This window comes from Cebus imitator, unplaced genomic scaffold (assembly GCF_001604975.1).
Source record: "Cebus imitator isolate Cc_AM_T3 unplaced genomic scaffold, Cebus_imitator-1.0 Scaffold0, whole genome shotgun sequence".
NCBI classification, from domain to species: domain Eukaryota; kingdom Metazoa; phylum Chordata; class Mammalia; order Primates; family Cebidae; genus Cebus; species Cebus imitator.
The window spans coordinates 3,794,104-3,809,753 of record NW_016107315.1 but is presented as its reverse complement, the minus strand read 5'-3'; the positions used below and the strand labels follow the sequence as shown (position 1 = coordinate 3,809,753).

At 57.4% G+C, this 15,650-nt stretch overlaps 5 protein-coding genes across 16 annotated transcripts in view; 1 reads left to right on the top strand and 4 right to left on the bottom strand.

Annotated features, from left to right (window-relative positions):
* The window catches only part of LSMEM2 (leucine rich single-pass membrane protein 2), an 8,576-nt gene extending 7,005 nt beyond the window's left edge, over positions 1-1,571 (top strand). For 2 of the 3 annotated variants that reach the window (XM_017515213.2, XM_037741424.1), the window contains exons 2-4: positions 767-880; positions 968-1,153; positions 1,341-1,571. In XM_017515213.2, the coding sequence (XP_017370702.1) occupies positions 772-880; positions 968-1,153; positions 1,341-1,477 (432 nt within the window). In that variant the 5' untranslated portion in view covers positions 767-771 and the 3' untranslated portion in view covers positions 1,478-1,571. The remainder of the gene's footprint in view (positions 1-766; positions 881-967; positions 1,154-1,340) is intronic. The other variant, XM_017514520.2, reaches the window with a different exon arrangement.
* Positions 1,572-2,143: 572 nt separating this feature from the next.
* On the bottom strand, positions 2,144-6,685 carry IFRD2 (interferon related developmental regulator 2). 2 transcript variants are annotated; one of them, XM_017501793.1, is made up of 12 exons: positions 6,327-6,685; positions 4,964-5,083; positions 4,796-4,880; positions 4,578-4,702; positions 4,337-4,494; positions 4,120-4,170; positions 3,858-4,036; positions 3,666-3,771; positions 3,213-3,350; positions 2,995-3,123; positions 2,821-2,916; positions 2,144-2,681 (listed from the first exon to the last, which is right to left on the bottom strand). In XM_017501793.1, the coding sequence occupies exons 1-12, from the start codon at positions 6,580-6,582 to the stop codon at positions 2,601-2,603; spliced, it is 1,524 nt and encodes a 507-aa protein (XP_017357282.1). In that variant the 5' UTR covers positions 6,583-6,685; the 3' UTR covers positions 2,144-2,600. The 2 variants fall into 2 exon arrangements, with proteins under 2 accessions (XP_017357282.1, XP_037596832.1); XM_037740904.1 differs by lacking the exon at positions 3,666-3,771 and having other exon boundaries at positions 4,958-5,083; positions 6,327-6,675.
* A 238-nt stretch (positions 6,686-6,923) lies between these two features.
* Positions 6,924-13,548, bottom strand: HYAL3 (hyaluronidase 3). Of its 4 annotated transcripts, none has more exons than XM_017506467.2 (4): positions 13,317-13,548; positions 8,740-9,644; positions 7,722-7,811; positions 6,924-7,610 (listed from the first exon to the last, which is right to left on the bottom strand). In XM_017506467.2, exons 2-4 carry the CDS (start codon positions 9,625-9,627, stop codon positions 7,341-7,343), a joined length of 1,248 nt encoding a protein of 415 aa, XP_017361956.1. In that variant the 5' UTR covers positions 9,628-9,644; positions 13,317-13,548; the 3' UTR covers positions 6,924-7,340. The 4 variants fall into 4 exon arrangements, with proteins under 4 accessions (XP_017361956.1, XP_017362660.1, XP_017363360.1 ...); XM_017507171.2 differs by lacking the exon at positions 13,317-13,548 and adding an exon at positions 12,930-13,017; XM_017507871.2 differs by lacking the exon at positions 7,722-7,811 and having other exon boundaries at positions 13,317-13,490.
* HYAL1 (hyaluronidase 1) overlaps positions 6,924-15,650 on the bottom strand; it is a 21,461-nt gene continuing 12,734 nt past the window's right edge. The window contains exons 3-7 of one of the 3 annotated variants that reach the window (XM_037741012.1): positions 15,045-15,134; positions 13,317-14,847; positions 8,740-8,884; positions 7,722-7,811; positions 6,924-7,610 (exon numbers count right to left, since the gene is read on the bottom strand). In XM_037741012.1, the coding sequence (XP_037596940.1) occupies positions 14,530-14,847; positions 15,045-15,134 (408 nt within the window). In that variant the 3' untranslated portion in view covers positions 6,924-7,610; positions 7,722-7,811; positions 8,740-8,884; positions 13,317-14,529. The remainder of the gene's footprint in view (positions 7,611-7,721; positions 7,812-8,739; positions 8,885-13,316; positions 14,848-15,044; positions 15,135-15,650) is intronic. The other 2 variants (XM_017504690.2, XM_017505375.2) reach the window with 2 other exon arrangements.
* Positions 10,429-13,404, bottom strand: NAA80 (N-alpha-acetyltransferase 80, NatH catalytic subunit). 4 transcript variants are annotated; one of them, XM_017509603.2, is made up of 2 exons: positions 13,317-13,404; positions 10,429-11,751 (listed from the first exon to the last, which is right to left on the bottom strand). In XM_017509603.2, the coding sequence occupies exon 2, from the start codon at positions 11,539-11,541 to the stop codon at positions 10,624-10,626; it is 918 nt and encodes a 305-aa protein (XP_017365092.1). In that variant the 5' UTR covers positions 11,542-11,751; positions 13,317-13,404; the 3' UTR covers positions 10,429-10,623. The 4 variants fall into 4 exon arrangements, with proteins under 4 accessions (XP_017365092.1, XP_017365756.1, XP_037597125.1 ...); XM_017510267.2 differs by having other exon boundaries at positions 10,429-11,606; XM_037741197.1 differs by lacking the exon at positions 13,317-13,404 and adding an exon at positions 12,930-13,019 and having other exon boundaries at positions 10,429-11,774.

Sequence of the window (15,650 nt, the reverse complement as noted above, 5' to 3'; positions counted from 1 at the left end):
AAAAAAAAAAAAAAAGCAAACAAAAACCAGCTGGGTGCAGTGGTTCATGCCTGTAATGAAGGCCAAGGCAGGTGGATCACTTGAGGTCAGGAGTTCAAGACCAGGCTGGGCAAACATGGTGAATCCTCGTCTCTACTAAAAATACAAAAACTAGCTGGGCATGGTGGTACACACCTGTAATCCCAGCTACTCAGGAGGCTGATGCAGAACTGCTTGAACCCAGGAGGTGGAGGTTGCAGTGAGGCAAGATCTTACCATAGCACTCCAGCCTGAGCAACACAGGGAGACTCTTTTTGTTGTGTTCTTTTTTTTGAGACTTAAAAAAAAAATCCCTACTCTTGGATGCAATAATTCCACTTCTGGGAACTGAAATTCGTAAGTATCAGGAAATTGGGGAAAAAAAAAAAACCCTTCATACTCAACAGTGGATGTCCTGGGACTGAATTGCATTCTCTGTGGGTTTAGTATAAAAGGCTGATAACTGCTAGAAATGAGGAGGCGGAGGAATGTCCGAGTCCCTGGGGTGCTTAGAAGGAAACAAATCAAATGTGTCTGTTGCTCCTGTGTACAGAATAAACCTTTAAGGGTCTGGGATCATCCTGGATCCAAATCAAGGGTCATTCCAGAGTCAGCTTTAGGGGATTTGGAGCCAAATGCCCCACTATCCCTATCCTCCGAAGTCCCTGCTGCCTGAAGGATCAGCCAGCCACCTGATAGAAGGGGGTTGATCCACCACTGGCTAAATCAGCCTGCACTGGCCCTGCAGACTCCATGGCACCAGTGATGCCCAGCCAGAGGAGCAGTGGGGCACTGGCCCCCAACCATGTGCAGGAGGTGCGCCTGCACCGTGTGGAGTCCATCAGCGACCTACACAGCGGAGGTGAGCCGGGACAGGGGTGGATAATGTGCTGGGGGTGGGGATGAAAGCAGGTGCACCCACCACCCTCCCGCTGTCCCATCCACCCAGCAGGCACACTGCGCCCCTATCTGACTGAAGAGGTACGGCCATGGGATGAGCTGCTGGGTGTTTTGCCGCCGTCGCTGTGTGCCCAGGCTGGCTGCAGTCCTGTGTACAGACGAGGGTTCCTGCTGCTGCTCACGCTGCTGGTGCTCACCTGCCTGGCACTCGCACTCCTGGCTGTCTACCTGAGCGGTATGGATGCACAGGCTGCCGGTAGGAAGAGGGCAGGGCAGTGGAGCTTGGGAGGCACTTCTATGCAGTTGGAAGGAGGAACTGCAGATGCTGCAGCAACAAAGGATGGGATGGGAGGCTCACGGGTGCCCCCAGTCCTGGGCTGGGGTGGCACATGGTCTCGTGATCCCCGACTTCTCATTTATAGTGCTGCAGAGTGAATCCCTACGCATCCTGGCACACACACTGCACACGCAGGAGGAGACGCTACTCAAACTCCGCCTGGCCAGCCTCAGCCAGCTTCGGAGGCTCAACTCCAGTGAGGCCCAAGCAGCACCCTGCTGATGCCACTTGGATCTGGGGCCTGGGGGTGTGTGTTGGGAGGAATAAAGTGGCTATGGGCAGGTCTCTCCTTCCCTACTGCTGGCTGCCACATCTACATTATTTCCTGGGTGAGATTTTTGTGTAAGAACCTGATACCGCCGGGCGTGGTGGCTCACGCCTGTAATCCTAGCTGTTTGGGAGGCTGAGGTGGGTGGATCACCTGAGGTCAGGAGTTCAAAACCAGCTTGGCCATCATGGTGAAACCCCATCTTTAAAAAAAAAAAAGAACCTGATACCGATTTCACAGCTACCTGCCTCTCCTGATCTCTTCAAGCCAGGCCTAGCCAAGCGTCTGGTGCCAAGCCTTTGTTCTGGGTGACCCAAGGTCAGGGGAAGGTGTACCAGCCTCCTGGCTCCTCCTGTGGCCTGTCAGCAATCTCTGGCCACCTCCAGATGGCAGGTTCTGAAGTCTAGAAATAGCTGCCTCACGGCAGTCACCAAACTCTGCCAGGCCTCCCAGTGGGGGTCCAGCCTCAGCTCTCAAAGACAGATTGGGGCTCTGAGTGGGGGGAGAGGCGCCACCTGGGGGAGCCTTGGAGGGCAAATGTGACATGGGGGAAGACCCAGTTGGGCCCAAGTGTGGGGTGATAGATAGATAGGGAGAGAGAAAAGAAAAATACTCAGGGGTTAAGACCACAGAAGGCTGAGCATTCTGTTTAATATCTCTAATAATCCTTAAAAATCAGCACACAAATCCATTCCAGGTAACTTTGTCTCCCCACCTGCTGTAGTGGCATTTGTCCAGATGCTACCACCCACCTAAGAGTGGGTCATCCTAGGGGAGCAAGGCCTGAGAAAGAAAAGGAAGGGAAAGACTCCCTAGTGCCTCCCCCACAGCCCTGGGACAGGCACATATTTAGCCTGGCCTGAGACAAGGCAGGAAGAGGCCACGGGGCTGAGTGCAGGGAGAAAGGAGCCAGGGTCCCAAGTGTCCAGGCCCCCAGCTGCCCACCCCATGTCTGTTTTTGATTTTCTAATTAAAAAAATAAAGTGACAAATACTGGTGGAATCCAGTTGTTGCACTGTCTTCTGTTAAAAATATGGACCAAAGGTATGGAGACTCTCCTTTTCGGCTGGTCCTGCTTCACAGGATGTCTGCCCGCTTGTCCCGCACACGGCTTCGAGCCTTGGTCCGGGCTTTGAAGGCGGCAGCGTTGTACAGGTGCTGGAGTGGGGACAGAGAGTGATACCCTGGGGAGCAGGGAAGGGAAAGGCCTGGGGCTCCTCTTCCAGCCACTGCAGAATTCCAGGCCTCCAGGAAACAGGGGAATAGGGGGAAGAGGAAGGTGCCCAAGGGAACAAACCTTCTCGAAGCGTGGAACCTTGCAGGCCTTCAGGGCAGCAGCATCCAGCACCAGCACAGGGCCCAGCCCAAAGATGTCACGGAGTAGCTCATTGTTCTGGGGGGCAGAGGGCAGTGAGCCCAGGCCAGCCTGAAGCAGCCAAGCCAGGTGCTCCCTCCCTGTGTGTCCCCGCACCTGGAGGTGGTGGTGCATGCCCGAACCCAGCACTTCCTTGAAAGCAGCATAGATCCGGTGCCGAGCCCAGCTGTCCATGTAGAGCACCTCAAAGCCGAAGCGCACTGTCTCTTCTTCGCATTCACCGCCCTGCAGGGTTAGAGGGACCCACACAACTGGGCTTAGCTGTTATGCCTGGGGGTGCACCCTTGCTAGGACACATATGTTCTCACACACACCTCCACGGAGTGCAGCACGGCGCGGAAAGTAGAGCGCTGGCGCCGGCGATCAGCCTTAGCACGGTACTTGTTGCTGTCAGTGGCCAGAGTGCGCAGGACACTGCAGAGGGCCTCCATGTCCTTGTAAACAAACTCCTCCTGCAATGCGAGTGTTGAAGGGTGTGTAGCAAATGCTTGAGCTCTGCTGGCTCTCAACGCAGCACTGCCTAAACCCCTGTTTTCACTGAGAGACCGTCTCTTCTCTGCCTGGCCCCTTTGACCCCTCCTTGGCCTCTGCCTGGCCAGGACACCCTGGCTCAGGGCACCCATCATGACATCTGGCAGATTAATCTGTGTTGGGGCCACATCCTCTACATAATGACCTAAAGCTATTCTGTTTTCTGTTGCACCCCTGCATCCAGCCTTCGATGGGCAGGTGGTGTCACCAAGCACCCCCATCCCTGTCCCTCGCACCTCAAGGTCCCGGGCAAGCTCAAAGAGCAGGGCAATGGTTTCACCAGCAGCGATCCGCAGGTTCACACTTTCACTGGACAAGAGCTGGGGCAGCCGGGGCAGCTGCCTAGGGAAGGGGCAGGCTGAGCTACATGTGTGGGTTGGGGGCCTCTTTGAGATCCCCTACCCATCCCAGTGGACAGCCACACCTACCTGTCAAGGATGTGGCTGAAGTGGGTGCTGGGGCAGATGGTGAGCAGTAACGCCCAGGCCTGCAGGGCAGCACAGAGTAGGCTGTGCAGGCTGGCAGGGACCACAGGAGTTGCAGAGCTGCCCAAGCCATAAAACCGGCTGAAAACACTTTCTAAGCAAGCAAGGCAAGAGACCACGTCCTAGGAGCACAGGAAGGCAGGGGAACTCAGAGGCAGAGTTACAAGCCTAGGTGTTCTACCACCTGTGCCCAAAGACCACTCACCTGGATGTCGGCGGCAGCCACGTAGCAGCCCAGGCCAAGGGCAGAAGCGCACTGTTGGGAGGAGGGCAATGCCATGCCACGGTCAGCAGGTGAACCTGCGTTCCCAGCCCTGGAGCTCACCCCCCTCAGAGTAGGGGAGGCTGAAGACAGGAGGAACCCACCATTCTGCTGAGGGATAAGGTGGAGGAAGGGTTTCATGGGGCACGGGCACACTCACGTGGAGCTGGGCGGCAGGGCTAGCTGTGCTGTCACTGAGCACAGAGATGAGCAGCGGCTGCAGGCTGTGGAACAGCTCCTCACCCTTGGGTCCAGGGCCCAGCTGCACGCAGAGCAGGCCTAGCAAAGCGGCAGCCAGGGCCTGTTCCTCGCCCTTCCCTGTGGGATGCTTTCCAGTCAGCCCATGCAGCAAGGGCCAGTGTCTGCGAAGTTTAAGTCTCCCATGCACCCCCAGGTCCAACCTTTCTTGAGGCACTTTTCCAGGGCATCGGCTAGCGTGAGGCAGCGCTCCAGCAAGAAGTCAGGGAGTAGGCGGGATGCCAGGGCCAGGCGCAGGCTCTCAAGAGCACCCTGCCGGGTCTTGGCACTGGGGGAGGTCAAGAAGAGGGGTCATATGGGCCAGCCCTCCCTTGGTCACACTTGGAGCTGGGTGTAAGAGTTGGCTGGCAGTCAGGGGTACCTCTTGTCTGTGAGGCAGTCCACATACTCCTTCAGCTTCTCCTCAAGGTCTTCTTGCTGGCCCTGCTCATCCACGACATCCCCCCCTGCAAGGCCACCTGGTCAGCACTTCTTCTTGTCCCATGAAGCCCCCTCACCAAGCCCCTGTCAAACTTCCACTTGCTCTCACCAAGGCTGTCCTCTGCAGTGGTGCTGAGAAGGCTGGGGCATTCGCTGGCGGTGCTGCGGGCCTCACTGGCTGCCTCATCCTCACTGGAACCTGAGTCAGCTTGGGCACTGCTCCGGACACCTGGGGGAAGGTGGAATAGGACACTCAACTTGCCTCCACTGATGAGGGATGGCTGGGGTACCTCACCTGACCTCATAATCCCAAAAGATGGAATGGTACACCCTCTCGGAGAGGAAAAATCAAAGCCAAGGGTCAGGTCAGTAGGGCTGGTGCACTCCTGTATGTGGGGTCTGTCCAGGGCCAAGGGCTGACATTGGCAAGGGTGGCTGCTGTGGCAGAGTTTTGGACAGGGTCTGATCATCAGGCTGGACCTACTTCTCAGAACTACTCACAGCCCTCACCTGCAGGACAAAGTCCAGCCGGCACACTGGCCTCTGCTCCCCTTTTATCTTACTATCCTACCTGACAGAGCAGCCCAGCCTTCCCTCATTCACTCCACTATGCTGGGGTCCCTCCAGCTGCCAGACCTCTGCACAACTTGCTCTCTTCTCCATCTTCTTGGGACTTACCCATAAGTACCTCCCCGCAGGCCTACCTGAGTCCTAAGTCTGGAGCTGACACCACTCAGTGAACATGTTCCAAATCCTATTAGATGTCCCCCACCCAAATCCCACCAGGGTGGTGACCAGTTTAAAGTTGTGCCTAGGTCTTTTCCTTCTTTCTGTGCCAGGCTTTCCTCCCCTCCCCGTCAAAAATAAAAATAAATAAAATTGTGCATGGTAGGCACCCCATCCCAGCAAAGTAAACATATGTGTTTACTACATTAAGACAGGCTCCTGGTCTAAGCTGATAAGAGAGTCCCAAAGCTGCCTCAGGCTCCAGGATACTCAGCCACCTTGTGGGGTCAGGCCTGCCAAGCTGCCAAGGCCCTAATTCTGTAACTTCCCAACAGAGCCCCCTCCTTCTGTTCACCCAAGCAATCCAGGACTCCCGCCAACTTCCTTGACCAGTCCAGGAAAGGATCAGGGTTTGGCGAGGGGACTGGCTTTCTGCTCTGTCCGGTGAGTTTGTCCACCCAGCAGGCCACTGAGGCAGAGAGGCAATAGAGAAACTGAGGCCCGGAAAGGCTGGCCGGGTCACCGCTGGGAGCGCGGGCTCCCAACAGGCAGTGAGCAGCGAGATCAAGTTGGGCACGCACGTGGCCAATGACTGCTGCGGCACGTGCCAGCCTCCGTAGAGTTCCGGGAAGCTGCCTGGGGCTGGCCGAAAGGGTTCCCCACCCAGGGCCCTCGGGAACAACTACAGGGAACCAGCAGGACCCCCACCTGCCGCTCATAAGCTCGGCGCCCCCCACCCCACTCACCTCCTCCACGGCGCTGACCACCCTTTCGGAGCGTGTTGCCCTTACGGGCGCGAGGCATGCTGGGAACCGGGCGCGGGGGGCGCAGGGGGCGCGGGGTCAGGGACCCGGTGGGTGTGGGCTCCAGGCCAGCAAGACGCCGGCCGGTGCGCTGCGCTGAGACTTGGCCAGACGGGAGCCACACGCCGCGCGCGCCACCATCTTCCCGAGGCGGCCCGCCCTGCCAAACAGGTCGCTGGGAAGTCGAGTTCCCGGCCATCCGGTTCAGACCCACATCGACGCAACCAAAACTACTAATCCCAGGGGCCTGAGCTGCGCGTAGAGCACCACGGGAATGGTAGTCCACGCCTGGAGCCCACTCGCCGACGACGCGCTAGCTTAACTATGTTCCCACAATGCCCTGCGCGTGCCTCAGCCCCTTGGTGGCCACTAGTGCACGGTCGTTAACTCCGAAGCGTCCCTCAGTGGAGCGCCACGGCAGGACTGGCTTCTAAAGGCACTTGGCAGGACACTCCCGACGAGGCCGACCGCTGCCTAGGTCTGGGGACCCCGGAAAGGGCTTAGAGTTTGGGATAACAGGAGGAGCAGCCAAACCTCAGGCAGTGGAAGAAAAAGTGATTTTATGATGAAAGAGTACAGACAACAGCTTAGCACTTAACAGACCTTAGCCAAGATTTTTTGGGGCCCATCTGCCCGCGCATGGCCCATCTCCTGTGACCTCTCCATGGGTCTAGTAAGGTGTAGGTACAAAGCCCTGGGCTGGCACCCCTAACTAGCTGGAACGTGACTCTCCCTGGAACTGCTTCCTTGCCATGGAGGAGTCACGTGATCTCAGAAGGCCTCTGGTTTTATAAGCCTTTTTTCTGGCCCCTTCCATGCCTCAGGGATTCCAAGAGAAGTGGAGTGTGTGCTTTTGGGAGGGTTGGTAAGCTGAATAGAGCAAGAGTGGGACACAGTAGCTCCTGGACTGGAAAAGTGGCAGCAGGGAAAGAAGAGGCAGTGGCAGGGGCCCTGGCTTTATACTGCTTCTTTAGGCCCAGGCCTGGGCTCCCGGCAGGTAGGGCCAGCCCAGCCCCAGTAACAGTGGCAGCTGAAGGACTTCCAACCTCCAAGGCTTCCGTCTGGCCACAGGTGTAGAAATGCTTCCATCTGTCCTGGATCTCGCCAGGCACAGCGCCCGTGGCCATGGCACTGCTGGTGACTGCAGGCCATTGCTGCCCTGGTCACATTGATCACATAGGGGCCCAAGGTGTGCACCAGGTAGTCATGGAGATGCCAGCACTCCTCCTAAGAAAGGAAGGGATGTGTCAATATATGCTCCACAGTCTTGACATGGCCATCCCTCACCCTGGGACCCCAGCATGTGCTACATGACAGGCTCAAAGGGGCAATGATCACCTCAGAGCTGGAGAGGCTCAGGTCCCCCCAGAGCACCACGCCGGCTGCCCCTAGTGCTGCGCTCACACCAATGGTCTGCACAAGGTCATCCTAGAGGCAGAGAGCTGCTAAGCCAGGGCTAGACTGGCCAGATCCATGTGGGTCCACATCCACCTTTAAGAAACTCTTCTGGTTCACTGCCACAATCTGATTCTACCTCTACAGTGGGGCCCTTCTAGTTTGGTTTGGTTTTAGAGGCAGGGTTTTGCTCTGTCATCCAGGCTGGAGTTCAGTGGCATGATCATAGCTCACTGCAGCCTTAAACTCCTGGGATCAAGTGATCCTCCCACCTCATCTCAGCCTCCCAAGTAGCTGGGACTACAGGCCCATGTCATAACACCTGGCTAATAACTTTTTAGGCTGGGTGCAGTGGCTCACACCTCTAATCCCAGCACTTTGGGAGGCCAAAGCGGGAGGACTGCTTGAGTCCAGAGCCAGCCTGGGCAACATGATGAAACCCCATCTCTACAAAAATATAAAAATTAGCGGCTGGGCGTGGTGGCTCACACCTGTAATGCCAGCAATTTGGGAGGCTGAGGTGGGCAGATCACCTGAGGTCAGGAGTTCAAGACTAGCCTGGCCAACTTGGGTAGAGACTGGGGTCTTACTGTATTGCCCAGGCTGGTCTCAAACTCTTGACCTCAAGGAATCCTTCCATCTCAGACTCCCAAAGTACTGGGATTATAGGTGTGAGCCACTCAGCCCGAGTAGGGCTCCTTTGTATCGAGTCTCTGAGTGGCTTCTCAGGCCTTCCACTCAGATCTATCTCCCCTCAGACCAGGGCTCCAAAGGCTGGGCCTCCCTACGCCTCAAGATCTTCCAGGGCAGAGCCATACCTCCCTCATCAGATGCTCCACGACAGGGTCTTCTGCTCAAAACCCCTAGATTAGGACCTACCCCTAGGCAAGGTCTTCTGGGATCTTCCAAGAACAGGGCCATACCTCCTGATTCAGGCCCCTAGACCTCAGCTCCCACTTACCTGGGACAGGAACCGCCTAGATCTCCGGTGTGTAAGGCGGACATAGGCCAAGACAGGCAGGGGATGTTGGTGCCCAACAAGGGCCACACGGAAGGCCTCCTCCAGGCGATGTCGGACAAAGGCCTGGTGGTAGGCAGGTGGCAGGCTGGGTGGTAGGTAGATGCTGGGGAAGAGAGCACTGGAGGCGGCCCAGAGCCAATGCAGTTGGGTGTTTCGGGCAAGGGTGGCTGCACGGCAGCGGCCGGTATAGTTGGAAGCTGTACTATGCCAGCCATTGCCGCAGTTTGGGTAGCGATAGAAGCCCCAGAGTCCATGGGGCCGCAGTGCCTGGCCCAGCCGCAGCGTATCCTCCATCAGCGCACGGGCCGCCTGCTCAAAGCCAGTATAGGCCTTGTAGAGCTGCTCCTGAGGGTCCAGGTCAGGGAATACCTGCTGTGCCCAAGCCCAAGAAGCTGCCTGATAGGCCCGGCGGTGGCCCCAGTTCCCAGCCCAGAGTGGACACCACTCCTCCCAATCCAGCACTGCTGGGCCAGCAAAGCTGGGTCTCAGGCTGTGGTGGATCTGGTAGGCAGCCAGTGCCAGGTGACGGTCAAGGGGCAAAGCCTGGGGGATTCCCCCATTGTGAACTGTGCCCCTGGGCCCAAAGTAGGGATAGAGGCCCAGCTGGTTCTTGTAGAAAATGGTCATATTCTGACCATGGAAATGCTGGCCATGGTTGGCTATGATGCCCAGGGTATTGAGTGGCAGGTGCACACCAAAACGGGCTTTACAGTGTGCTGAGGGTACATTCCACAGCACAGAGAAGGGGTGTTCAGGGATGTGTGGCAGGGGCTGGCCACAACCCAGGCACAGGGCCACCCCCAGCACCAGGCCTAGTTGCGTGGTCATGCCCCAAGGATGGAAACCTGCAGGAGAGAGGGATGTGTGAGCTTAGAGTCCATGGCCATGGCCACACCTTCCACATAGCAGGGAAAGCCAGGAAAGCTCCCCCAGCTCCTCCTTATCCTATGGGAGGAGCCTAAAGAAAACATGTTTCCCCAGGGTCTCTTGGGCTTTTTAAAGCAGCCACACCATAAGCTGGCTATGATCTCCCGGGCATCGAGTGGCAGGTACACACCAAAGTGCGCTTTACAGTGAGCTGAGGGTACATTCCCTCCCATGTTTCCCATCTTTGTGAAGACACCAGTGTCCTCCTACAGCTGTTACAAGTCCTCTTCTTTCCTCTGCACACCTTGTTCCCTGTTCCAAGAACACTCAGCTCCCACCTCCTTACCTGCCTGGTTTAATTCCTACCTAGCACTCAGGTCTCTGCTGTGACATCACTGCCCTGCAAGGTCTCCTGGATCCCCAGGTGGAGTGAAGGCACTTGGGTTTCCAAAGCATCTTTACCTCCCCTGTGCCACATGGATCCTGCCGCTGTATGCCTGTTTGTCTCCCTATCCATCACCCTGCCTGTCTAGTTCCCCATTGCCTATGTCCTGTTCTGGGCTTAGTGAACGGTAGTGAGTGAGTCAATGGGGAAGAGAACAGCCACCCTGTCTCCTGGGCCTGGTTGGGGGGGAAGGGCAAAGTACAGGCATCCTCCCATCAATGGCCTCAGGGCCAAGGCGAATCTGGGGGCTTCTGCAGGAATAGGGGACCTGCAGAAGAGGTGAGAGGTGAGGGTAAGGGGGTTCAACAAACAAACTGTCACAGCCACACCCAACAGAGCCTTTATTCAGCCAAACTGATGGCTCTGAGCCAGCTCCACCTCCTGGCCCCACTGCTCAGGCTAAAGCTGCCCCTGCAGGGGCTAGCAGCTGAGGTATGGTTGGTGGATGAGGCTGGTAGACTGTCCAGGGCAGTCTATTGACCCAAAAAGACAACTCCTTGCCCTGGATGGCCTCAGATGTCTTTTTCCATCCAGAATATGGGGCACCCTCTCATGTTTTGGTATTGTGTCTCCAGCAGGCTTTTTGGAGGGGGCCCTGATGGAGCTGGGGGTGAGGTGGTCAGGCACTCAGGTAGGGGAGGGGGTGGTGGCAATGGAGGCCCTTTGGGACCCCTTGGGGCAGCTTGGACAGTTAGGTTTGGGGCCTTCCAGGGTAGCCGGGGAGAGAGGGCCATGGGGAAGAAATTAAGCAGGGTGGCAGGCAGCTGTCTGCTGGTGAAGACCAGGCCCTGCACAGGCTCACCCAGCTGGTAGCCCAGGTGGGTATAGAAGTGCAGCTGGTCATGGGTGGTGAGGTGCAGCTTGCGGAAGCCCCGGGCCCGAGCAAACACCTCCAGGCCCTCCATGAGGCGGCGGCCAAAGCCACGGCCCCTCAGGGCCCGGGCCACTACCACCGTCTCCACTAAGAGGCTCTGGGGCTGGTTCAGCACCCGTGACAGGCGGGCATGGCCCACCACAATGGGTGCTGCTTCAGGTGTGGGGTTGGGGCTCAGCAGCATCAGGCAGAGGGGGAAGGCATCTGAGGACTGGCCCAGGGAGTGCAGGCGGGAGGCACGGCTGCGGGGCCACTCATCATTGATGAGGTCAGCACAAGCATCCAGGAGCTCGGGTCGGCGGTGCACAGGCTCCAGGGTCAACTCAGCTAGGCTAGGAGCTAGGGTCTTCTCTGGCTGGTGTTCAGGATCCAGAGTAAGCTCAGCTGCACTAGGACTGAAGGTCATCTTTGGATGGCATGTGGAATCCAGAGGCAGCTCTCGCTGGCACGTAGGATCCAGGGTTAGCTTGGTCAGGCTGGATTTCAGGGTCAGCTCTGGCTGGCAGGTAGGATCCAGAGTCAGCTCAGCTGGGCTGGTACTCAGGATCAGCTCCATCTGGTGTATTAGGGTCTAGTGTAAGGGTCAGCTTGGCTGGGCCAGGGCTCACAGTCAGCTCTTGCCTACGCATAGGATTCAGGTTCAGCTGAGTCAGGCTGGGAGCCAGGGTAACCTCCTGCTAGGTTGCAGGTGGCTCAGTGCCACGCTAGAGGTTAAGACTCCAGTCTCCAGGCAGTGGCATCTCTTCAGACCACAGGGGCTCTCCTCCTGTAGATAACAGCCATGCTGGGCTGTGCCAGGAAGGAGGATGGGGTTGGGGCAGGGAAGGGCTGACAGAGTGCAAGGGGGACCATGCATACTGGAACTGGGGAGTGGTGAGCTGCACTTTGTCCCACACTCACCTGATGGCACAGGTGACCTGAAAGAGACCCACTCCCTACTCCTGGTATAGGGGAGAGCAGGGAAGATAGATCCAGGTGTCTGTCCTACATTGGAGGGAGGCTGGGAGTGATGGATGAGTTGCTTAAGGCTGGCGGAGAACCCAGGAGTCATGGCCCTAGCCTGCTCTGGCTACAAATTTGTCCTCCTTAGGACCTCCCCTCACAGGGGGCCTTTGAACCACCAGGTCTATAAGACAGCTGACCCAATCTACTTGCTGGCCTCCTGTCTCCCAGTAGTCCTCCTAGTCCACACCACTAGGGCATGGGACAGAAGGTGCAAAACAGACACTATACCACCTGCCCAAACCTACCCCAGGTTCCCTCCAGAGGAAATACTGCCTCTAGGGGTCTTCCTGTCCCTTTCATCTCCCTATGTTCAGAGTCTCCTCCAGTTCCCAGCTTTTCAACTACCTGGGCAATGCCCACTGCCTTAGTGGATCCTAGGGCTCCATTCACCCACCCATCAGGCTCAGCTTTAGCCTGTCTTGGCTGCCTTCCCTGCCTGGAGCCCATGGCCCCCTTCCCAACTCTGCCATCTCAGGACACTTTGGATATAGACCCAACTGTCCCCTCAGATGGGGCCCCAGCAGCACCAGCACTGGGCCTGCCTGGCCACAGTCACACAGCAGTATTACCTCTGCAGGCTTGGTTCCCCACCGGCCTGAGTTTCGCAGGCACCCTAGATAAAGACCACAGCTTCCTTCCTATATCCACAGGGTATCCAACGGTCACCAGGTTGGAGGGGCCAGGTTAGGGGCCCAAACCTGTGCCCAAACCCCACTGTTTGCCCATCTTAACCAAGGTCTTGCTGTCAGGCAGGTCTACACTGGGGGTTTTCTAGGGGTGGGCAGGCAGTTGGACCCATCCTTCTACCCACATGCTCCTGTGGGGGCCTCCTGGCTCCCCTTACCTCTCCTGAGCTTGAGGCCAATTCAACACTGGCCAGTAACAGGCAGCACCCACCCCTCACCTCCCACCCCATTCACAGGGCTATAAGCCCCTCACCTGCATCAGCCCCCTCTGCAGCAGCCGCACTCTTCGATCTGGAGGGAGGAAGCTCCAGGATCCGCCCCTAGGCCTGAGCCAGGGACTACCCGGCGGCCTTAACCCCTTCAGTGCCGACCCCACCCACTGTGGGCGGGGCGGGGCTCCGGGGTCCTCAGAGAGTGGCTTCACCGTCTCTCCTGGGCCTCGGTTTCCTCCTCCCTCCTAGTGAGTCACAGGCTGTGGAACTTTTGGGACTTTGAGAGCTGACTGTGAGCAGGTGTGGCTCGGCATGCTCTGGAAAGGAACGACCGACGCAGGGAGGGCGTGCGGGGTGACATGGCCACTTGGGGACCCCACGCGCGGGGTGGACGTACAGGCAACAAATGGGGAGGGGGCGGTACTGACATGTTGATGCGGCCTCCGGGATGTTCCGCGTCCTAGCTCCGCACGGCTGGGTATCTCACTCAGTCGCCGGCTCGGACTCCTAAGTCCGAAAGCGCTGGCCCCCAGTGGTGCGGCGGCTGTACGGCAGCGGTCGCTATCCGCGGCGCGCCAATGCACCCGCGCGTAGCCGCTTAGGCCCCTCCCCTCGTTTGCGCGTCACAACACTCAGCAGGCGCAGACTCAGTCTCTGCTCTGGCTCCGCCCTTGCTGAGCCCCACCCCATCTCCAGTTGACTCCGCCTCCTCCCCGCCCGGCCCCATACAGGCCCCGCCTCCTCATTGCGTCACAGGTTAGGTCCCACCTCTATTTGGCTTCATCCAGGCCCTGCGGGTCACCCCTTCAACCAGGCGCAGGCACCACCTCCAGCTGGCTTTTCCTCCGCCAGCCCTGCCCTAGTTCCCGCCGGCCTCCTGCCCCAGGACAGCTTGGAAATGGTTAGATCAGGTGGGGCTTCCTCCTGAAATTTGGGCCTACCCTGGGAAGCAGCCGCCCTTAGACTGACGTCAGATCTGGTGAGAGTGACAAGCCTTTCCTGTGCCCTTTGGATACCGGGGCCTGGACATTTTAGGCGCTCAATAAACAGCTAAGTAAATCATGACTGCTTTATTTGCTGGGCTGCTGCCTCTCAGCAGATTCAGGGGTCGTGCAGGGCTGGTTACCATACACTCAGTTAGGAGTGCCAGGGCTGTACCCCTGGAGCCAGACAGCCTGGCTTTGAATCTCAATTTCTCACTTTTCTTGCTGTGCAACCTTGGCAAAGTGCTTACCCTCACTGTGAGTGCCTCGGTTTCCTCATAGCCTCATTGTGAGGAAAGAATAAGTCAACATAAAATGCTTAGCACGGATATTGGCAGAGTAGGCGCTCAGTGAATGTGAGCCTTCGTGACTGCTGCAGCTCAAAGACTGGCTCAGTGTCTCTGGAGGAATTGTCTCTCACCCTGCCAAGTAGATGCATATTGACATGGAATGGATGGTGTCTGCTGTGGTTCTAACTCCTTATGCCACTATTCCAGTCTGTAAGTATGCATGTGTGTGTACGGCATATGCTCATGACAGTGGCTGAGTGTACTCCTCACTGTGACCATGACTTGTGACTGTGCCTGTATTTGAGAAAGCCCTGGACAGACCCAGAGTGCATTAGGTTCTCAATGTGTGCATCCCAATGTGTGGCCAATCACCACATGCTCTTCTGCCCACACCACGCTCCCTGCCAGCCAGGGTAGCATCGACATTTGAACTCCACAGCCATCTGTGCCCGATCTTCAAGTGAGAGGGCACCCTGCAGGCTCAGGGGCCCACCACCAGGCTTGAGCTGGATGGAGAAACTGGCAGGGTTAAGGATGAGGAGGGCTTTGGGGTGGCCGGGGCGGCGGACACAGCGGCCATGACCGGAGCACAGGGCATGACTGCAGAGAAGGGCCCCATTGGTCACGTTCAGGATGAAGGGTCCCAGTGTAGTGTCCACATACTCCTTGATGGCCTGACATGATTCCTAGGTGGGAGGGGAGGAAAGTGTCAGGGACACCATGGCCATGCATGGACCTATCTAGAGCACTGAGGCACTCACCTGCTGGTCAGCCAGGACTTTGAGGGTAGAAAGGGTAAGCCAGTGTCTCCCAAGTCAGCTTAATGTCCCCACCCCTCCTCCACCCCCACCCTAGCCCCACCCCTATGCCAGGCCTAACTCACCTTGGTTCTCGTATTTTCCCAGCTCACCCAGAGCACCACTCCGGCTGCCCCTTGGGCTGCACTCTCTCCCAGGCTGTGCTCCAGCTCATCCTGGGAAGGAGACAGCATAGCTCTGTGGGGCCTCCTTCCCTCCCTGTGGCGGATTGCTGGAACACCATTGGATGGGACAAATAATTCATAACCTTCACCTGGGGCTGCTCTGGCCATAGGGCCAGAGGCAAACTGCTTCCTCCCCTAGCCAATGAATTCCATGCAGACAGGGACTACATCGTTCCAATAAATGTTGAATTGCCTGTGGCTAGCACAGAACTTGGCACAAAGTACACACTCAATGGATATGCAAATGGGCCAGGATGGTGGCTTACGCTTGTAATCCCAGCACTTTGGGAGGCTGAGGTGGGAGGATCACGTGAGGTCAGGAGTTTGAGACCAGCCTGGCCAACATGGTGAAACCCCATTTCTACTAAAAATACAAAAATTAGCCAGGTGCCGGGCGCGGTGGCTCAAGCCTGTAATCCCAGCACTTTGGGAGGCCGAGGCGGGTGGATCACGAGGTCAAGAGATCGAGACCATCCTGGTCAACATGGTGAAACCCCGTCTCTACTA

Excerpts from the sequence above, each read along its gene's own strand:
- IFRD2 (XM_017501793.1), bottom strand. The coding sequence starts at position 6,582 with ATGGCCGGGAACTCGACTTCCCAGCGACCTGTTTGGCAGGGCGGGCCG. Across the intron at positions 5,084-6,326 it reads TGGTCAGCGCCGTGGAGGAG|GTGTCCGGAGCAGTGCCCAA; the intron begins GTGAGTGGGGTG and ends ACCTTCCCCCAG. Across the intron at positions 2,917-2,994 it reads GCATGCACCACCACCTCCAG|AACAATGAGCTACTCCGTGA; the intron begins GTGCGGGGACAC and ends TCTGCCCCCCAG.
- HYAL3 (XM_017506467.2), bottom strand. The coding sequence starts at position 9,627 with ATGACCACGCAACTAGGCCTGGTGCTGGGGGTGGCCCTGTGCCTGGGT. Across the intron at positions 7,812-8,739 it reads CTAGGCGGTTCCTGTCCCAG|GATGACCTTGTGCAGACCAT; the intron begins GTAAGTGGGAGC and ends CTCTGCCTCTAG. Across the intron at positions 7,611-7,721 it reads TGAGCCTCTCCAGCTCTGAG|GAGGAGTGCTGGCATCTCCA; the intron begins GTGATCATTGCC and ends TTCCTTTCTTAG.
- NAA80 (XM_017509603.2), bottom strand. The coding sequence starts at position 11,541 with ATGGAGCTGATCCTGAGTACCAGCCCAGCTGAGCTGACTCTGGATCCT.